A 21,534-nucleotide genomic window follows, 5' to 3' on the forward strand; every position below is an offset into this window, starting at 1 on the left:
CCTCCAGGCTCACCTCAGATTTCAATCCCAAACCACAGCATGAAAGACCCTCTGTCACTTTGTTGGTGGCTTCCTGTCCCTGAATATGAACTACCAGCATTTTCCATGAGTGGCAACTCTGTCTTTTTCAAAGTTCATTCTAGGCGAGGGATACATTTTTTAAAAACCTAATTTAACACATGATAAGTTTTAGGGTTTTTAAAAATTAGTTTGTCCACAAAAGTCTTATTAAAGAATTTCTCTTTGGCTGTCACACCGTGATTACTGTAGCATAGACATTTTTTAAAACATAGGATTTTAACCTCCTTCACACTGTCTAGAATTAAAAATAAATAAAACAATGTTGAAATCTTAACAAGATGTTTACTTTTCTTCATAGCTCCAATACCAGTGTGACCTTAAAAACAGTAAAGGAAAAATTACAGTTGTTCAAGACACGCCAGAAATACTGCGTGTTAAAGAAAATCAAAAGAATTTCAGCTCGGTATATTTATTATTTATTTTCCATTTAATGCTAACCTAATAATTCCATTCTCCTCTTTAAAAATATAATAGCCTCACGTTGATTCAGACAATTAACATCTAACCTCTCCAGTTAATATCAGCCATTATTTGTTAAAATTCCCCATACTTTGCTCTAAAATAGTCACTCCAGAGACCATTTGAATAACAACTTAAATCTGCTAACAAAGTAACTTTTCTTTCTTTACAATTTTTAAATCCCAGAGCAGTAACATATGTTGCCTTGCTCCAGGAAGATGGATTTCTTTTTGACATTATGATTTCTTTTATTATCCCTCCCCAAAACAACTGACTTCACATTTCTTTAATGGATTTTGTGTTTTGTATAAGTGTGGTCTTTTTAAATCAACATTTTCTGTTGTTTTTTTTTCTCATTCCGTATTAATACAGTATGAGAATCTTAAAAGAAATCTCAAAATCTGGAAAGTGACCCATGTTGTATGTTTGAGTTATGGAGGCTGACGTGGAAGACGTCACATACTCCAGCACTTGCCTAAAAACATTCTCTAGTGTCCTGTTTTCACAGAAGCCATGTTTCCTAGTCTTTCTCCAGGAATTGCTGGGTTTTTCTTTCTTCTTTGTAACACTGCTCTGATTCTGAATGTCCAGGTTTTATACAAAGAGGACCTCTCACCAGGAACAGCAATTGGAAAGACACCTGAGATGATGAGAGTGAAGCAAACACAGGACCACATTAGCTCGGTAAAGACGCCCTCCGTGGACTCATTTTCAATGTTTTCTGCCTCCTTTTGATATTTCACCTGTTCTCGGGCTGCACTCAAAACATTTGTCACTAGAAGCAGCTTAAGTTGCTAAAGTTGTTGTCTGTGTTTAGGGCCTTCACATAGTGCAGTGTTGTGGCAGTTTTCAAGAGGGGAGGTTAGATAGGGAAAATGGAGAGACCTGTGTCAGAGCAAACCAAACCTGCATGATGGTTAAAGTAGTGGGGAAAAAAAACACCACATTTTATTCGGGACTATTGCAATATAGGAGAAAGATCTATATAGAACTAGACTCAATTTCAAATACAACAAGGAAAAGTGAGAACTTATAGCAGGGGATGGGAGTTGGGGTGAGTGGGGAGAGAATCAGTGGATAGAAAAGTACTCAGAGAAAACATCAAGGGTAAGGAGGCATGTGGCTAAACCCACTTCACGGGATTCTTGCTTTAGGAAGGGTGATTTGATTAGACTTCACTTGAGGGGTGGTTGGGGATGAGGAATTTGGTCAGATATCGAGGGTGATGAGATATAGAGGGTGGAGCATTCTGGTTCAACTGACTTAGCAGGACTCTTGGTAAAACTGGGCAATGCAAAGATGGACAGTTAAGTCCAAAAATCGAGGCCTAGTAGGGAGGAGGATTCAGAGGAAACTGACTAAGGTTTGGTCAAGGCGAGACTCAGGCACCTGTAAGGAAGTAGAATGCATATGTTAGAGTCAAAGAATCAGCCTTCCTGGATATATGTATGTCAATGTATCTCTCCTTGTCCAATGAGCTGTTGGGTATAAAAACATCAGAGGGCACAGGAAAGACAGGGGCTGCAACTGAAGTGTGGACCCCTGCCCGCAAAGAGACAAGAGAGAGACCAAGTGTGCTTGTTCCTGGCATTGTTCCCCTCTGACCCAATATCAGAATGTGGCCCCATTCAAACGAAGTATACAGCTTCTGTGATTTCATTGTGGTTTCAAAAATTGTGGGACTACTAATGAAACACATGTACATGTTCCCTTTTTATATCTGCAGGTGAAGTATAAGGAAGCAATTGGACAAGGAACCCCCATCCCTGACCTGCCGGAAGTAAAACGTGTCAAGGAGACGCAGAAGCACATTAGCTCGGTAGTAGCCCATGTGCTCAGCATGAATTTGTGCAACCAGCCCCCTCCCAATTGCTACCTAGCTCCAGGATCTCACCCCTTGTTCCCTCTACTCAGGGCTTTCCATGCCCTGGGGATGGTGTGAACCTTCCCTCGGTCCTGAGAGGGGCACTGCAGTTTGCAAAAGTATGTAAGATACATTTGTCTTCACAAAATCAAGGCTTCTTGATGAATTGTCACACCTACAGTTCCTAACGTAAAATATTCCAACAGCAGTAATTAGGTTATTGGGGTGATCTCAAGTTAGTCAACAAAGCATGTACCTATAAACATAGAAGTAATATAAAATACATTTTTATATGCCCATATCCACATATCCATATATCTGTATCTATCTATCTATCTATCTATCTATCTATCTATCTGTCTATCTATCATCTATCTATCTATCTATCTATCATCTCTCTATCTGCATGTGTGTGATATCTCAGGACATTCTTTACCATCCAGAAGACCCTAGGTAGACTTGTGATGTCTCTGCAGCCTCCTCCCGTCCCTTTCAAGATTTCTTGCCCTGTATTGTCCGCTCTTTCCTGATAAATGCAGTGCATGTTTAAGGTGCTGGCTGTCATGTACCCACAAGGGTATATTATATATTAAGCATCTAACAGGAATTTCAGGCACCTGTGCTCAGTGTGTGGTATGTGTGTGTGTGTGTGGTGGAGAGGGTGCGTGGGGGGTGTCCTCCATGCCTGAAATAATCAGGTTAAGTCCACATTTCTCCTGATCCTGTGTCCAGCTAACCCACACTGGGAAGGGACCCGTTTCCCAGTATGTGTATGAGTAGTGCACACGCGCCCGTGCACACACACACACACACACACAAATACACAGTTTCTCATTCGTAAGCAGATTCTAAGCAATTCTAGCTACTAGCAAGAGACTGTGTGAAGTTTGGGAAATAGTTTGTGGCCAATAAAAGCTGAAGACCTTGTTCTTAGAGATTTTCCTGGTCCCTGAAGGCCTGAACTCGTCATTTAATTTCCATTAGAAGGCACTTGTTATTGGTCTTTTATGTCATTCACATTATTTAACCTCATTCCCTTTTCACTCCCTGCCCACCCTCTGGCTTTCTAGTGATACAAACTTCATTTAGAGTTTTGTGTCCACTAATCCACGAAAACAGGCCCTTAGCTCCGTTGTCGCCTTTGATTTCAAGTTCCTGTCTTTCTCTGATTTTGTTGTGTTCTGCTCTTCACGATCAGTTCTGCTGCCTGGCTGGGTAAAGAAACACAAGTTTGTACGAAGACAGTAGATTTTTAATGATCCTTAAAAGTTTCCTAGCAAAACAAAGATGTCAACACTAGTTTGTCAGTGATTTCAGAAATTCATCTGTGACACAAATTCCTATGTTCTTCGTGGTGCTCCTACCCCAGGCTGTAGTACGCCATAGAATCTATCCACTTAAAAAGAGTACATTTATTCTTTTAGCCTAAAAATTCTTACCATTCAGAGGGAAAGAGCCTAGAGGTTCAGGGAGTTCTTTACTCTTCATTAAAATGTACAGTCCTTTGATACTACCCCTAACAAATAGGGACATCCCCCAGTTAGAAAAACACCAATTTGCATGATCCATCAATCACCAGTAAAAATTTCAGGAAAAGATGCTCTTCTTCCTGAAAAAATAAATTATGTGTCTCCTCACATCAGGGGTACTTACAGACGAACGGCCAGCTGGGAATTTTCAGTAGAAAATACAGGACAGACAGAAAATTCTCAATAACTCTGAAGGAATGGAGTATCACGTGATTAGAAAAATTTAAACCAAGCAACATATTTTACATACAACAGATTTATTGTGGACCTACTATGTTGAAGACACTAATACTAGATGTTATAAAATGGAGAAATTTTCCTCATTGTTGAATTCATTACTACTGTTTAATGCATTTTAGGAATGTATTAAGTGTTTACTATAGAAAATTCATAATTTAGTGCTCAATTTTCAAAGTAGTGAAAATTACAACTTTTGAAAAGAGAACATAAATATTCGTAGCATTGCTCTCTCTTCTTCCTTGAGTGTCATGTTTGAAAGCGAGATTGTTGTTTATGAGTTTCCACCAAATAACACACCTGTAGCTGTAATCCAAAGGATTTGTGGTCATTTTACCTTTTTGGGTATTTTAATTATCTCCTACAGGTCATGTACAAAGAAAACTTGGGAACAGGCATTCCAACCACTGTCACTCCCGAGATTGAGAGGGTCAAACGCAATCAAGAGAACTTTAGCTCGGTATTTATAAATAATAAATAAGAAACTCCATTTCCCATTAAAAAAATTACCAGAATAACCCATCATCCTTTTTAAAAAAGTAACATCTTCATAACAATTTTGTGTGTGTCTCTGTGTGGGTGTGCGTTATTACCTGACCAAAACCATCTGGACTTATTTATATAAAGTGACTCACTTTTCTGATGGTACTTTAACACTTTCAGCAACTCACAAGTGTGAGTACTTAGATGTGAAATACTGTTAGTAAAATTAACACAAGATTCCTCATCATTTTACTCCTCTCCTATAACTCAATGCTTTCTATCGTATTTTTTCATTCTCAGAATTAGCATTGTAGAGTTCATTAAAATTGTGCAGTAAAAAGTAAAAGCACTATTTTTACTAAATATTATTCACTAAAAACTGTCCCCTCACACACACCCCTGCCTTTAAATTTCTCCCTTCCTTAATCTTTGCGCTTGTTTTGAATGTCTTCTGGGTACTTTCTTGTATCTCACAGGTTTTGTACAAAGAAAATTTGGGGAAAGGAACCCCAACACCTATCACTCCAGAGATGGAGAGAGTCAAACGCAATCAAGAGAACTTTAGCTCGGTATTTCTTAGGGGACAAAAAATAAAATCCCTTAATTCCTATTTAAAATAATATTTTAACACATTACAAACATCTGATTTTTCTTCCTATAAAATTACTAAATTTGTATAATGAAAATGATACCAAATATTACGTCAGATTTCAATGCAAATCTAATTTAGTATTTAGTTCTGGTGTGAACTTTTAACTGTGTTTTCCCTAAAACATAGCTATTGATCACTTTCCTTAAATGCCTATAATCTTCAGTGTCTCCCTCCTCAGACCCTCCTGGAATAGCAGTAGGTATTTCTAACTGGTGTGGCACATGTCAAAAGTAGTATCTAACACCCCTTCAAGAGGTCAATGTTGATTAGAATTTTATTGGTATTTATTCTGGCTCTGTTTGATGTGTTTGTTGTCTGTGTTTGCAGCTTTTCTTAAAAGAATGTGATTTTAAACATTTTCATTCAAAAGATAATGTAGCAATTCATAGTAACTCAGAAATACAAATTTCCTTGACTCAGCTATTGTTGCATACCATGCAAGATATAATTGAACTTTCCTTTGGAATAGTTTCAGGATCATTGAAAGCTAATATTTATTTAGCTTTTAATATTTATTTTTTTTATTACTCTAAGACCCCCGTTCCCTAATTTAGAGTTACCGACAACTCATTATGGGTATTAGTTTCAGTTAATTTGAATGCTATTTGATAAGGCCTAGTCTTTCCTTGAGAGAAGACCTATGTAAATAAGTGACTCCTGCCTGCAGCCTGGCAGCTGTGTCTATATTAATGTCACTTACAGACATCATACTGTGTGTGACTAAATGTCCAAAGGTGGTCTATAGTTGTTCTGTTTCTTAAAAAATTATGTAGGCCTATTTTACATAATTATGAAAACAAAGAAGGATAATTTTAGAGATTATTTTAAAGGCTACGGTTACTTAAAAGATGAGTCCAGGCTGATTTGATTGTTGGTTTTGTGCACACAGATTTTGTACAAAGAGAATTTGAGCAAGGGGACCCCCCTACCTGTCACTCCTGAGATGGAGAGAGTCAAACGCAATCAAGAAAACTTTAGCTCGGTATCTGCCAGAAAGCTCCTTTAACTCCATATTAAAATGATAATAACTTTCTATAAAACCAAACTTCTCTCTATGAGTCCCTTTAAAATAATCAATTTAACAAACCCTTGTTTTAGAATCTCATCTACTGAATCCTGTATTCCAGATCTTTAACCACCATTTGATTCTAATGTTTTATGCTTTCTATAATAGTCCCTTAAAACTTTTAATTGGTTCCTTTCCTTCTTGTTTCACCTTTTATGTTACTACTGGGACTTTTGAAGTTAATTGATGTCCCCCAAAACCCCAAATACTGTAGCTATTTATTTATTTGGAACGTTTTTATTTGATCTTTCTGCAAGAAAAGACACAGGGTGGAGGCCACATGTAGAAATAGTGGCTCTTGCTTGGAACAGGGGTTCCCTTCACACAGATCCTATCTGGATGAACAGAAAATGGTGGGGAAGAAAGCAGCTCAGTATTGGGATCCAAAGCAATTTTATCTTGGTACTTGTCCTCAACAAGCCATTCCATGGATAGAAATCCAGACCTTCTGATTTTTTCTTAAAATATAAAAATCAGATTATAAGCTTATATTTAATGTTATTTTCTCTTGTGTTAACATTGTTGCTGAAAACCTCTATAATCCTCAAAGAGCCTGTGAAACTTCTAAGATCTTAGATTCAGATCTAAAAATCTGAATCAGATGTAATCAAATGTCACTAGGAAAACTTAGCTGGATTTTTTTTTTGGGGGGGGAGGGAGGGAAGTTTGACCCAAAATGTTTTCTAATTGTGTTAAATTGTCTTTAATTGTCTTCAAAAATTGTCTTTTTAACTTAAATATTTTCTTAAATTTTGATTCTTTCACATAATTAGATCAGTAACTTTCTTTGGTCCCACTGTCTTCAGTTTTTTCTGTTTTCCTTTGTTTTTGATTACTATTCACTAACAACCTTTCAATTTGTTAAATTTTCAATATAAGTTAATATTACAATTGGAATGTTATAATTACTGTTTTCCCTTTGGGTTTATTATTATTATTATCCCTTCTTTTGGAAAGGTTTGCATTAATTTTCAAAATTATTTTTATTATTTTCTTCTATATATTATTTATATCTATTTGAAATCTTAATAACCTTGATAATCCTGGACAATTTCTTTCTTTCTTTCTTCTTTCTTTCTTTCTTTCTTTCTTTCTTTCTTTCTTCCTTCCTTCCTTCCTTCCTTCCTTCCTTCCTTCCTTCCTTCCTTCCTTTTCCTTCCTTCCTTCCTTCCTTCCTTCCTTCCTTCCTTCCTTCCTTCCTTCCTTCCTTCCTTCCTTCCTTTCTTTCTTTCAAAACGATTTGTAATTTTTACACAGTTGCATTTAGGCAAAATTGTCCAGTGCATAGAATCTTTATGATACCATGGGAAATAAACAAGTCTATGTTTTAAAACATTGACTTTTAGACTTGACTACCTCTATACCTTGAGTTTACTCAGCAAAGACCAATTTTGCCATATTGCATAGATTTGGCCCGGGGTTTTAAATATCTGGTATTCTGTGAAACAGATGTTCTGTTTAAGGAAAATATGTATTTGCCAACCTAATTTAAAAATAATCTTTCTATTGTACACGAAGCATTTTGGTGCCTTTATGAAATTAGTATTTCTATTTTTTTTCCTTATTTCCTGATACAGGAAAGAAACATTTAATATATGAGTTAGACTAAATTTTGAATATCAAATGGCGATTTAGCTAAGGAACTATGGAGTGTATTCTCATCCAGATCTGTGCTTGAAAACACAAGTTAACTTGGTGAATTTGTCTTTTTCTGTTTGATGTCTGTGGTCTCATACTAGGTTCCCTACAAGATACAGGAAAGGGCTGTGTTAACTGCTCTTGTTTTTTCTGGATGCTTTCTTGTGTCATACAGGTGTTGTATAAAGAGAACCTCGGGAAAGGAATCCCGATTCCCATCACTCCAGAGATGGAGAGAGTCAAACACAATCAAGAAAACTGTAGTTCGGTATTTAAAAGAGAAAAAAAAATCCCTTAGCTATTTTTAAAATGTTTTAAAAGTATTAATGGCTATATTTTAAAATCTAATCAACTTATCCCAGTAAAAACTTTGACACATCTTTTTCGCAACTTAACGCTGCCATTTCCTATGATTAGTTTCCCCATTTTGATTAAACATTAATATAATCACTTGACTTAAAAAAAAAAGTGTTCAGTATTATATGCCAGCCTTTAAAAGCATAACATTCTCAACGTCTAAGCACCCACATTTATCCTGCTTTGGCAAATTTGATCTGAACGTAAGCTTACAAAAATTTATTCTGCAACAATCAGACTGTTGGTCTTATTTACTATTCTAAACTCCTCTGTCCCCACTGATACTTGCACAGATATTTTCAAGTTTCTTTCTTTTTTCCTTGCATCTTGTCATTGCTCTCCATTTGCCTTAAAAATAATTAATTCTTCCCAATATGTTCACCCAAACTAAAAATTAAATACTTGGACTTCTTTTGAAAGTCAACAAAAGAAAATCTGTACATACATGTTTGCAATGTTTATAAAACCCATCTATCCTTACATGGTTTATTAATAACATTTCCAAATCAAAAATAACTTCCTTCATTCACTCTGTCTCTTGCCGTTTTTATTTTTCCCCCTCCTCATAACAAGTGGGGAAGGTCTAATTGTTCCTTTTCGTGGTGGTCTCTCCCCATTGCTCAGCCCTGCAGAGATTAACTCAAACAACACAAATAATAAAACGTTCCTTTCCTGTCTCTTAGTTTTCGCTGCTCTTTCCTGCATTCCCTTGCTTTTCAGGATGTCTGTAGGCTCACACAGGTTGGATCTAGAAGCTTGTGGAATTTCCCTGTCTCTAACTAACCCTCCTCCTCTTTGCCCTTGATTTCCAGGTGCTCCTCAGAGGGGGAAAATGGCTGATGGCTCTTTGTGTTCTGAATGCTTTCTTATTACACAGGTTCTATACAAAGAAAACCTGGGGACGGGAACTCCAATCTCCATCACTCCTGAGATGCAGAGAGTCAAACACAATCAAGAAAACATTAGCTCGGTATTTTGGAGAGAAAGGGAATAGTAGATGCCATTTAACCTCATAATTAAATTGATAATAAACATTTTATCTTTTTTAAAACCCACTCCCCCTTCCTTTGCTTCTAATATCCCTCACTTAGCTAAAGAACATACATACGTTTGCATTTCTATGATACTGCTATAAGTTCTATTTTTTTAATTTCGGTTAATAGATTTCTATCCCATCTGGTATTTAAAAAAAATTTTTTTTTTTAAAAAACCACTTGTCTTTTCGTTTGCTTGGATAACAACAAAACTGAAATCTAACAATCTTAAATCCTCACGTGATTGTTTAGGAGGCACCGTTGTAATAGACATGAAAAAATAACACGAATAACTCTGACAGCCTTTTCCCAGCAGCTGAGGTCCTTGGCACCCTAGAGAGTGTCTCCCCCTCCCAAGAATGGCTGTCATTAAAGTAGTTTGTGGCATTTTGTCAGTATATAACTCCTGGCTTCTAGGGACTACTGTGTCTTTTGGTAACAAGAAGTTGAACTCACCTTTAAAATCTCACAACAAATGAATTGTTACTTATGGTTGTTTTTCTGGATGCTTTCTCATCCTACAGGTGTTATACAAAGAAAGCATGGGCAAGGGAACCCCTTTACCTGTCACTCCAGAGATGGAGAGAGTCAAACACAATCAAGAAAACATTAGCTCGGTACTTTGTAGAGAAAGGGAAAAGAAGATGTCGTTTAACCTCATAATTAAATTGATACTAAACATTTCTTTTTTTAAAACCCACTTCCCCTTCCTTTGCTTCTAATATACCTCACTGAGCTAAAGGACATACATACTTCTGTGTTTCTACGATACTACTGGTGTTTTTTTTAATTTCAGTTAATTCTGATTTCTATTCCATCTGGTATTTTAAAATATTTTTCTAAAAACTACTTGTCTTTTAGTTTGCTTAGATAACAACAAAACCGAAATCTAACAATCTTAAATCCTCACGTGATTGTTTAGGAGGCACCGTTGTCATAGACATGAAAAAATAACACGAATAACTCTGACAGCCTTTTCCCAGCAGCTGAGGTCCTTGGCGCCCTGGAGAGTGTCTCCCCCTCCCAAGAATGGCTGTCATTAAAGTAGTTTGTGGCATCTTATCAGTATATAACTCCTAGCTTCTTGGACTTGTGTGTCTTTTGGTAACAACAAAGTTGAACTCACCTTTAAAAATCTCACAAGTGAAATGTTACTTATGGTTGTTTTTCTGGATGCTTTCTCATCCTACAGGTGTTATACAAAGAAAGCATGGGCAAGGGAACCCCTTTACCTGTCACTCCAGAGATGGAGAGAGTCAAACACAATCAAGAAAACATTAGCTCGGTACTTTGGGAAGAAAATTAAATTAAAAAACAAAACAAAACAAAAACTACTTCTTTAATGATTTCAAATAATACATATTAATCCTGCTTTTTAAAGACAACTTAAATTTTGTGAATTTCTTGATCACATTTATCCTTTTTTTCCTATAGAGCTGCTCCTAGCCTTAACTCCATAATAACAAGATTGCTTTAATCCATAATTTAAAATTCTAATATCAGGAAGTGACAGATTTTCCAATAAAACATTGTTTTGCTCATATCTCCCCAAACTGACTCTCTATCCACTACCCCCAAGGTCTCTTCGTTTTACATACTCATGATATTTGGGGTGGGGGTGGCATAGTAGGTATAACGGGGCTCTTTCTGGAACATTGGTGTTGTGAGTTTGCTGTGTTTTTGTGCCTATGACTTTACGTTCTAATCTACCCGGTCAGACATGGATGAAGAGACCTTGGGAAAAATAACCCCTGATCCTCTCCTTCAGGAATAATGACATAAATTGAGATCCAGTAGTCGTTTGGGCAAATGATTATCAATTTACTTAAAAAAGGAAGGCATCGCTAGAACTGTGTTTGTTTTACCCATTTTAGTTCTTTTTGTTCCTTTGTCTTTATTATGGTCTTCAACTGTTAACTTAGTAAACCATTCTATAAGCCTGTGCTCTGTGATATTACATATGTTGTAATATGTAATATACATATATATGTGATATACATATGTTCCCCCGGGGTTGGGGTTTGTGTCGAGGTGACTTTAGCTTACGGAATGAAGGAGCTTGTGGCCCTTCATGTTAGCACTGTCTCCAGGTTTCTCTAAATAGTTGAAGGTAGTGTTTCTAAACCTCCAGAGTGCAGCGGAACCACCTGGAGGGTTTGTTAAACCGGATTACCGGGTCCTGCCTGCCCCCACTGTTTCTCATTCTATTAAGTCCCATGTGGGGACAGAAAATGTGCATTGCTAGCAAGTTCTCAGGTGATGCTAACCTTGCTGTCCAGGGGCCCCACTTTGAGAACCACCATTTTAACAGAAGTCTTCCTCTTGAATGGCATTTCCAAAACCTCCCATCCCCGAGAATGACACTGAGGGGAGACACTGAGGTTGAAGATTTGTCATGACTATATGTTTTGTTGATTTATCATGATCGTAATGTAATTGCTGACAATGTTTCCTACTGAGAAGTTTGCTGTTCTACTGCAACGCAAGAGGCAGAACACAGATAATAGCAAGGAAAAGAGGGAGGAGAAATCTTTTGCTTGTTTGACGGCCCACGATTTCACGGATGTGTCTATATGAGTTTAAATGCCGCGAAAGTTCTGGTCCCTCGTTGTTTAGTTAGGAGCAGCCTCAACCTTCTCGTTGGTATTCAAATCCAAGCCTCTAAGTCCTGTTTGGATGATCTGACAGGTGCTTGCATTTCACAGACTAGGGTAGCAAGAAGGAGGTCCTCATCTCTTTGGGGCACACTGCAGTTCTGTCTCGCAGGGTCCTACCCCGGAAATGTGTGTCTTGTAACTATATCAATTACCTTTAGAAGCATATTGTGTTTCTTTCCATCTAACCTCATTGCCCAAATGGTTTAGCACCCTGCCCTCCTAACAAATTCTCTGTTCCATTGAATCTTTTGGTAACTGTAATTCTTTTTTTCTTTTTGGCTTTTTGGATCCATTGGATTCGCATAGGTTTTGTACAAAGAAAATGTGGGAAAAGCCACCCCAACCCCTGTCACTCCAGAGATGCAGAGAGTCAAACGCAATCAAGAGAACATTAGCTCGGTATTGTCTTGAGAAACGAAAGTGCTTTTAATTATGCAAAGTAACCCCTGCAGTTTGGCCTCCTCCTAACTCCACCCCAGGTTAAAGACAAACAAAATGCCAGTTTTTTAGAATCTCCTCTAAATGACACTTACCGTTGCCATTAACTGTTTTTAAAGCTTTCTTCTTTGAGAGCTGTTCTCACTAATGGTAATAGATTAAACATGGAGTTTTCGCCCCCAAATTGTGTGATATTTAATAGCCTGGAAATTGCCTCCTGGTGACTCTCAGGTCCAACTTTGTATCTCACAGGTATTATACAAAGAGAACCTGGGGAAAGCGACCCCCACACCCTTGACTCCTGAGATGGAAAGAGTCAAACGCAATCAAGAAAACTTTAGCTCGGTATTTCAGAGAAGAAAAAAGAGATTGTTACATTTTTAACAAGCCTTGGTTATACCACTAATTTATCTCACAGTTTTCCCAAAACTTGTTTATTAAAATTCTTCTTTACCTACTTAAAAACAACACACCAACCCCTCCAGCCCAAACTGATTTTACTTCTCTCTTCATCTTTTGCTTTATACAATAACATTGTAATGGCTTTATCTTCCTGAGGTGTTTCCTATAGAGTGTGATATAATTGAGTGATAACACCAGCTACATGATGGTTTCAGAACTGGTTTTCTGCTCTCTGACATCTGGATGCTCTCTTGGCTCCTCTAGGTATTGTACAAAGAAAACATGAGAAAAGCAACTCCGACACCTGTCACTCCAGAGATGGAGAGAGCTAAGCGCAACCAAGAAAACATTAGCTCGGTATTTTCTAGGACTAAAAAAAGAGGAATGCAACAACTTGGACAATAACATTTTAACATCATAAAAACGTGCTTTTCTCATTCAACTGAAAAACACACTAAAATGAAAAATGGGAGGGAAAATAACATTTTAACACCATAAAAATATGCACTTTCTTATTCAACCGAAAATTGATACTAAAATTAACACAACTGTGCTTTTAAATTCCAAATGATCATACTAAGACATAACAAGTTACTTGGCGATGTTTCCTTCCTGAGGCTTTTACTTTACTGTGAGGTAGTCTTCTGTAACCATCTGTAACAAATTGACCTCCTAACATCCTCAATCGTCAGCTCTCTTTTTAAGGTTTTTTAAGGTACTCTAGGAAACGGGCAATACTCTAAAATGGATGCCTTCTTTGGTTTTGATGTTTCTCATGTCTGGAGGATTTTGATTTCTGTATTCGCATATTGGTTTATGCAATCTGGACATAACCCTATGAAAAATGATCACTTGTTTTAAAAGATAGGTCTTTCAAACGTCAGTATCACATTTAGTACCAAATACCATTCAATCAATATAATGGTACTGGTGCTACATACAATTCCCAGAAAATTCAAAAGACTTCTTTCTTTCCCTTTCTTTCAAAATTATACAGCGCCCCTTCCTTCTTCTTTGAAAATGAAAGTTGTATTTTCAAAGTCAAATCCTTTCTCTCCAGATGCGAGCCCTGCTCGTCCTTCCTCATGTTAGTCATGGGTTTTGCTGGGTCCTTTCAGTTGACTCCAGTTTCCCTCCCTGGCTCCTTTCATCTCCATCTGTTGGAAAGGTTTTGAGGCTTCAGAATCAGGACAGTACAATGACCTGTATTCATTCATTCATGGTCTCTCCTCCATCAGGTTCTTTATTCTGATAGCTTCCGGAAACAAATACAAGGCAGAGCTGCCTATGTCTTGGACACCCCAGAGATGAGACGGGTGAGGGAGACCCAACGCAACATCTCATCGGTGAGTCAGGGATTCTTTAGGATTGGCTGGCTGACCTGTGGGAACACGTGAAAAAGGAAATGATCCCACCATCATAGTTTCACAAAGCTACTTCATGAAATTTCAGGTGAAATATCATGAAGACTTTGAGAAACACAAGGGTTGCTTCACACCAGTGGTGACAGACCCTATCACTGAACGAGTAAAGAAGAACACACAGGACTTCAGTGACATTAACTACCGAGGGATTCAGAGAAAAGTGGTAGAAATGGAACAAAAACGGAATGACCAGGATCAGGAGATTATTACAGGTATTTGGGCCCTGGGAGCAAAATCAACTTTAAGTTAAGGGGGTAGAAGAACATAAGTGACATATGTATACAGCAAGGCAAAGGATAGAGAACCTCAATCTGTGTTTTCGGTAGGTGTGAAAGAAAACCTTTATTTATGTCACAGTTTGCAAAGCTGCCATCTCTTCTACCTTATGCTTTATCTCCTCTGAGAAGACATGGCTAGACCCTAAGCTACATTAGTCTTATTCCGTCCTCCTGCAGTTCAATTTGTACCTTGGTGTCCAAGTTATTGAACACCAAGTCTGTTCTGATCCTGAATCTCACTTTCAGGTTTACGCGTCTGGCGTACTAATCCTGGCTCAGTTTTTGACTACGACCCAGCAGAAGACAACATTCAATCTCGAAGCTTACACATGATTAATGGTATGTTATGCCACAGAAGGCTCATGACAAAAATGTCACCATTTGGTGGGCTAGAGTTGATGGCTTTCAGTCTCTGAAATTTTCAATTCCCTGAGTTGTCCATTCAGCATAAAAACACCTCCTTGACGAGCGGGCCAAACTCATTTTCTAGACAAGTTCAAGTTAGGGAAAGATTGTTTCACTGTCTCAGTCTAAATCTCCTTCAGAACCCATCATCATTATTTTTTTTTCCTAAAGAAAAAAAGGTAGTAGATCTTTCTATTGGAGAAATAATGAAAAAGAATACATAGGCAAAGGGAAGAGAATAGATTTGACCTTTAGCAACTTTCGGAGCTGTCTTATGTCAAGGAAGCGACAACAGAAGAGACTGCATGCCTTCATGCCTTCTATTCATGTTAAAAAGGAAAACAGTATGTAATGCCTCTCCTCAAAGGATTTCTACTCTAGTCGACTGATGAAGAGATGAGTAAATCAGTGGTTACGACCCTCACAGTGCAATTTTAAAGGTCTGCATACGGATTGTGGGAACACAGAGGAAGGGCACCTAAACCTATTTGGAAGTGAGGGAAGACTTTCTGGAGATGTCGAAGGTGGAGTTTGAATGTAAATATTACTATCTGTTCATTTTTAGTGAGCCAGGAAAATGGGCAAGGTGGGTAGAGGGAAGGAGTCATCTCAAGGATTGGCTGTATCACTTAACTGTTATCTGCCCTTCCATAATTTACTTAAAACTCTTCTCTGGAAAATGAGGATGACACTGTATATCGTAAGAGCTTTGAGGCTTTCTTCCATGGAAATGTACTGAAGACTGTGCTTGGTAACAAACAAACAGTAACCAACTGAGATTCAGTTACGGTCAGGCGTCACGGCCGTGGAAGTTTCATCTCTGCTCCGTCTCACAATCTCACCTTCCCCAGCGCAAGCCCAGCGCCGGAGCCGCGAGCAGTCGCGATCGGCCAGCGGGCTGAGCGTCAACGGAGGCGAGGAGAAGTCTGAGCACCTGTCCTCCTACAGCGACGGCGGCGTCTTCTTCTCCGCGACCTCAGCAGGTACGCGGGATGGCGCGGACTGCCAGCCACGGCCGGCCAGCTCCCCAGCGGTTACTATAAGAGATGCTTTGAGTAACAACCCCCTCCCGCCCCATCCCCTACCCCCCAAAAAAATCTGGATTCTTTCTTCTAACGAGAAAAGGCTAGAATTGTGGAGAGAGGTACATGAGTTAGATGCTCCATTTTCATTCTTCCTTTCTTGGAAATCATTCTTTTTAAGTTAGGGGAAAAGATAGTATTGCTCAACTGCTAAACGCACATTAAAGGACGTCTAGCCATGGTTTCTTCTTATAAACTCTTCGTTTCCTTCCGTTCAGCTTACAAACATGCCAAAACCACCGAGCTCCCACAACAGCGGTCATCTTCAGTCGCCACCCAGCAGACCACGGTATCCTCCATCCCATCTCACCCGTCCACTGCAGGAGTAAGTAAACGGGCAAGAACTTTCCAAATTAGGCTCATTTTCTGATAGGTGCAAAAATCATTATAGATATTCTGTTTTGTTTTTTTTAACCAAACCTTCTACTTTATATAATGCTCTACACATCTTAGGTTAATAGTAATACCCGAAAACCTTCGTTACTAAACTCAAACCAATTACAAAGCATTATTCAGTGATTTAAAACAAACAAAAAACTAAGGCAAATGATTAGTTTGGGATATTTGACCCCACTCACTATCATAAATTAAACATTTTCTGCTTGGAATCATTCTTCAAGAATACACACACACACACACACACACACACACACACACGGCACAAATATAAACATGTCACATCTTAGACCTCCCCAATTAACATATATTGAAGAGTTAAGTCAAATCATGTTTGCAACGCCCCAGAATACTTTAAAACTCTGTTTAAGACCTGGATCTTATTCATAATATCACAAAAACATAATTCTTTAGGATTGAAATGAACTTTTTATGAAGAAAACTATCCTTACTAAAGGACATAAATGAAAATCTGAATAAAGATTGAGACCCATTATATTTTGGGAAGGGAACCTGGTAAAGTTGTCGTTTCCCCTAAAACAAATCCATAAATTCAAGGCAATTCCAATCAAAATCCCAATAGCATTTTTAAAAAAATTTGTATGTTATTCCTAATATTTATTTGAAAGAGTAAAGATGCAAAAATCACCAAGTAAATTTTGAAAATGACAATAGGAAAGGACTTAACCGTGTTAGAGCAAAACATATATAAAACTATTATAATTAAACAAGGACTTAGCATGGCAATAGATTTTTTAAAAGATAAAGTCCGAAAATGGATCCTAAAAGGATTACAAATCAGCAGGAAAAACCAAAAATTGTAAAATACTACAGCATACAACTGGTTTGCTCCCAAATTCCCAAAATGAGAGCTATCTGCAATGTTGTTATGGTTTTTCAAATTCTTCTCCAAAAGACAAAACCGACCTCCTCAAAAGAAGGGAAAAAGGCCAGATGGAAAATAAGTACATTCCTCTTTCACACAGACACAAATATGTGGTTTTATGAATATATTATTAACATTATAATATTAAGTTCATCATTTGAAGTGTACAATTCCAATAATTTTTAGTTCATTGCAGTTATTCAACATCACCATAACCTTAGACATTTCCATCACCCTAAAAAAAGTTTGTACCACCTGCAGTCCCTCCCCGTCCTGAGCTTCTCCCTCCGCCCTCCGCAACGCAGGCACCCACTAACGGTACTTTCTGTCTCTATATACTGACATCTTGCATAAATGAAGTCACACAGTATTTGTGGTCTTTTGTCACTGGCTTCTACTTAATGTTTTGAGGTTCATCCATATTGTATCATATATCAGTACTTTATTCCTTTTTATTACCAAATATATTCTATTGTATGGAAATACCACCTTTTCTGTATTCATTCATCTTGATGGGCATTTGAGTTGTTTCCATTTTTTGGCTGTCATGAATAATGCTGCTATGAATATTGTTATTGTGTTTTCATTCCTCTTGGATGTGTACACACACACACACACACACCTAGGAGTGGAATTGCTAGGTCATATGGTAACTGTTTAACAAGGGAAGAACTTTCCCAAAATAGCTGCACATTTCAAACCTCCACCAGCAGTTTACAAGGTTCCAATTTCCCCCACATCCTTCCCAAACACCTGTTATTGTCTGTCTTTTTGATTCTCACCATTCTGGTATGTGAAGTGGTATTTCAGTGTGGTTTTGATTTGCATTTCTCTGGTGACTAATGATGTTGCAGCTTTATTCCTTTTTATTACATGTGCTCGTTGGCTCTTCGTCTTGTCTTTTTGGAGAATTCAGGTCCTCTGCCCTCCATCCCTTTCTTTCTTCAGTGTTAAATTGTAGTTCTTTCTATGTTCTGGATAGTAATCCCTTATCAGATATACGATGTGCAAGTATTTTCTCCTGTCTGTGAGTTGTCTTTTTACTTTCTTGGTGGTGGGTGCACATTCTCTTGTGCAACTTAAATGTACGGAGCACGTCTTCAGAAACCTTCCGATGAGGGGTTCAGGTTAATTGTTGCAAATCGAATATAACTTTCCCCTTTTCCCCATCCTCACAAATAGAAAATCTTCCGTGCCATGTACGACTATATGGCCGCTGATGCAGATGAGGTGTCCTTCAAAGACGGAGACGCCATCGTGAATGTCCAAGCGATTGACGAAGGCTGGATGTACGGCACCGTGCAGAGGACTGGCAGGACTGGCATGCTGCCAGCCAACTACGTGGAAGCTCTTTAGGCATCTCAGAGCATTGCGCCTGTCCACAGGACCTACCGATCCTGCCGGCAGTGTCAGTCAGCGTAGACGCTACTAGTACTCAAGTTCTGCAGCTGCCTAATGGTTTTTCTGTGTCAATATGATTTATGGTTGCACCATCCCTTCATTTCTTTCTAGATCAACCTAAGCAATTCTTCAGTAAAAAAAGAGTTAGCATCGCTAACCATTAAACTGGCTTACTTCATTATTTTTTGGACTTGCACATGAAACAAGAAGCCATTAAACCCATTGGGTCATTATTTTTTAAATTGTCATTATCAAATTTTACTTTAGGTTTTAAAATGTTTAATTTCAGAATAGACATTTTAAAAAGTTTCTGCCATGTTATATTGTTGTTTTCTCAACCCAGTGTTTCTCTATTATGAAAATGTTTAACATTATTTCTTTGCTAAAACAAAGAATTCTGAACATGTTAAACACATTTGAGAAAAATGGCACAGATGTTCACCTTTTCCTTGCTTACTGAATGCTGATGCTTTTATTTCTAATCCAGTTCTGAAGTTATAAAGGTGATAGTCGATATAAACTGATGATAAGCAACTAATAAAATCTATAATTCTGCAACAAACACCACTGATGGAATAAGCCTTCTTTATTTTCAATAGTTTTAAGATCTACATATAAAAAATTTCAGTAAAGCAAATGCTTTACACTGGACTTCACTAAAAAAAAAAAACTTTAAAAAAACATACTGTTAAAAATGCCCAAGTGTAGACTTTCTCAAAGCTCTACCCATACTTGTGCTCAGCAAGCTTCCCTTATGGCTCAGTGTATAGTTTTAGAAACATTTGTAGGATCCAATCCTAACTTCAGGGGACCTTTCTCATCTGTATCCAGTGGGTTGGCAGTAGGGGGCAAAGTGCCAACCAATAGTGGATTAATGCTTAAGTTTACAGAATATCCTTTCTGAAAAGCAAAAGATCTGTCCACGTTACTTTAGAGCTGTGGTAATACCGCTGTCCTCAGACTTCTCCATGTGTGTCTGAGACTCAGGGAGTGCACGCTTGTGAATGACCAGACCACATGCTAGGTCTGGAGTCAGGTGATGAACAAGACGACAGTCGGTGTCCTTATGGGACTTAACAGACCCAAGCATCCTAATTGTGGGAGAGAGCCACTCTCCCCCTCCCAAGTCTTCAATCTGGGTTCCTTTAAACTGGGTTAAAACCCCAGGTAAAGCTGGGCAGCAATCCCCTGGTGGGCTGGAGATGTCACCCTAAATTTTGGGGCACACCCAAAGTATAGTCTGTTACAATGAATGTTTTAGTTTTTAAATTTCCTATTCACTTTATAAGGCTGCCAAAGCACACTTGATAGTTGCTATACAAAGAAAATTAAGACACATTTAACTAATTCTAGGTGTTTTTTTTGTTTGTTTTTACCAAAAAGCTTTGTTTCAACATATACAAATATAGAGAATCCTACTATACTCACCTCCCAGCCTCAAGTTATCAACTCTTGGTTAATCTCGTTCCATCTCTACCCCACAAATGCCCTCCTCCCATTACCTTCAAGTTATCCTATTGGTCACATTGCTTAAAAACTAATCACAATTGACACGCCTTAAAACACTGACAATATCTAGTGTTCAAGCATTCCTGTTCATCCAACTTCCAAGCCATCTGTTTGGGTCCCCATTTTTCAGTCCAATGACACTGGGCAAGTCCTTAGTATGTATCTAGAGCACCACCGACTCACAGGACCGAAGGCGGCACAGAACCTCAGTGACTAGATATTACTGTCATGTTCAAGGTAATAAAGGAGTTCAAGAACGTCTCTAGATGACTCAAGCCAGAACTCAACCCTCGTTCTCCATGACCAGCGCTCACAGTCCTTACTGGTTGCTTGGTGCCACTCTTGTGAAAAGTTATGGGTTTTCACGCTCCCTCCTACCCGCCCCTGCTCACCCTGTGCCTCAGAATGTGACCTGGTCACTAGGGGCATTGCACAAGGTATTAGTTAAGGTGAAGTCATTAGGGCAGGCCCTAACCCAACGGAACTGGTGCCTTTATGAAGGGAAATTTGGACAAATCAACAAACACACAGGGAGAACATCATGTAAAGATAAGGCCGAGCCTGGGGAGATGCTTCTCTACCCCGGGGAGGCCAAAACTGCCAGCAGACCACCAGGAGCTAGGGGAGAGGCATGGAACCATCTTCCTCAAACCCTCAGAAGGACAGACACCTTCCCTCAGACTTCCAGCCTCCAGACCTGAGACAATATATTTCTGTTCTTTCAGCCACTCCGTTTGTGGCTATTACAGCAGCCCTAGTAAGCTAATCCAGTGTCTTTCAACATAACCAAGTCTTTTTTTTGTTTGTTTAAAAATATGGATTTTAAGTGTGGAACCCATAAAATTGAATAAAAGGGAAACTATAGTTAAAAACAGGCCATAAAAGGGGACAAGAATATGAGTGGTTCCTTTGTTTATGGAGGGATACAATATTCACTTTAAGTTGGTATTTGGACTATGCTCACTGAAATTAAAAAATAAAATAAAAAGACCAAACCAAACAAAAACAAGGACCATAATTGTTTAGTTTTCAGAGTTTTATTTCAGATTAAAGTGCATTTCTTTAAAATATCTCAACATCGAGTTTCAATCGGCAGGAGGTAACAGTCAATTCTCAGGTCACCAAGTTTCACTGTGCAGCAGAACATTTTCCCTCCCTCAACCCAGTCATAATGAACCTGAAAACACACTTGGTAAAGGCCTACCTGCTGCAAACATTATATAAAGCATTACACAGATCACTGACTGCACCCTCAT

General features: G+C 38.3%; 1 protein-coding gene across 1 annotated transcript in view; it reads left to right on the forward strand.

The window, feature by feature from the left end:
- NEB (nebulin) overlaps positions 1–19,331 on the forward strand; it is a 190,269-nt gene extending 170,938 nt beyond the window's left edge. The window contains 19 exon segments of the mRNA XM_033111682.1: positions 380–484; positions 1,132–1,224; positions 2,267–2,359; positions 4,538–4,630; positions 5,130–5,222; positions 6,195–6,287; positions 8,185–8,277; positions 9,244–9,336; positions 9,925–10,017; positions 10,593–10,685; positions 12,364–12,456; positions 12,748–12,840; positions 13,162–13,254; positions 14,136–14,243; positions 14,350–14,533; positions 14,846–14,938; positions 15,856–15,987; positions 16,305–16,411; positions 18,551–19,331. Coding sequence (XP_032967573.1) covers positions 380–484; positions 1,132–1,224; positions 2,267–2,359; positions 4,538–4,630; positions 5,130–5,222; positions 6,195–6,287; positions 8,185–8,277; positions 9,244–9,336; positions 9,925–10,017; positions 10,593–10,685; positions 12,364–12,456; positions 12,748–12,840; positions 13,162–13,254; positions 14,136–14,243; positions 14,350–14,533; positions 14,846–14,938; positions 15,856–15,987; positions 16,305–16,411; positions 18,551–18,724 — 2,019 coding nt within the window. The 3' untranslated portion in view covers positions 18,725–19,331.
- The last annotated feature ends 2,203 nt before the right edge of the window (positions 19,332–21,534 follow it).

The sequence above is a fragment of the Rhinolophus ferrumequinum genome, chromosome 8 (genome assembly GCF_004115265.2).
Source record: "Rhinolophus ferrumequinum isolate MPI-CBG mRhiFer1 chromosome 8, mRhiFer1_v1.p, whole genome shotgun sequence".
Lineage (NCBI taxonomy): Eukaryota > Metazoa > Chordata > Mammalia > Chiroptera > Rhinolophidae > Rhinolophus > Rhinolophus ferrumequinum.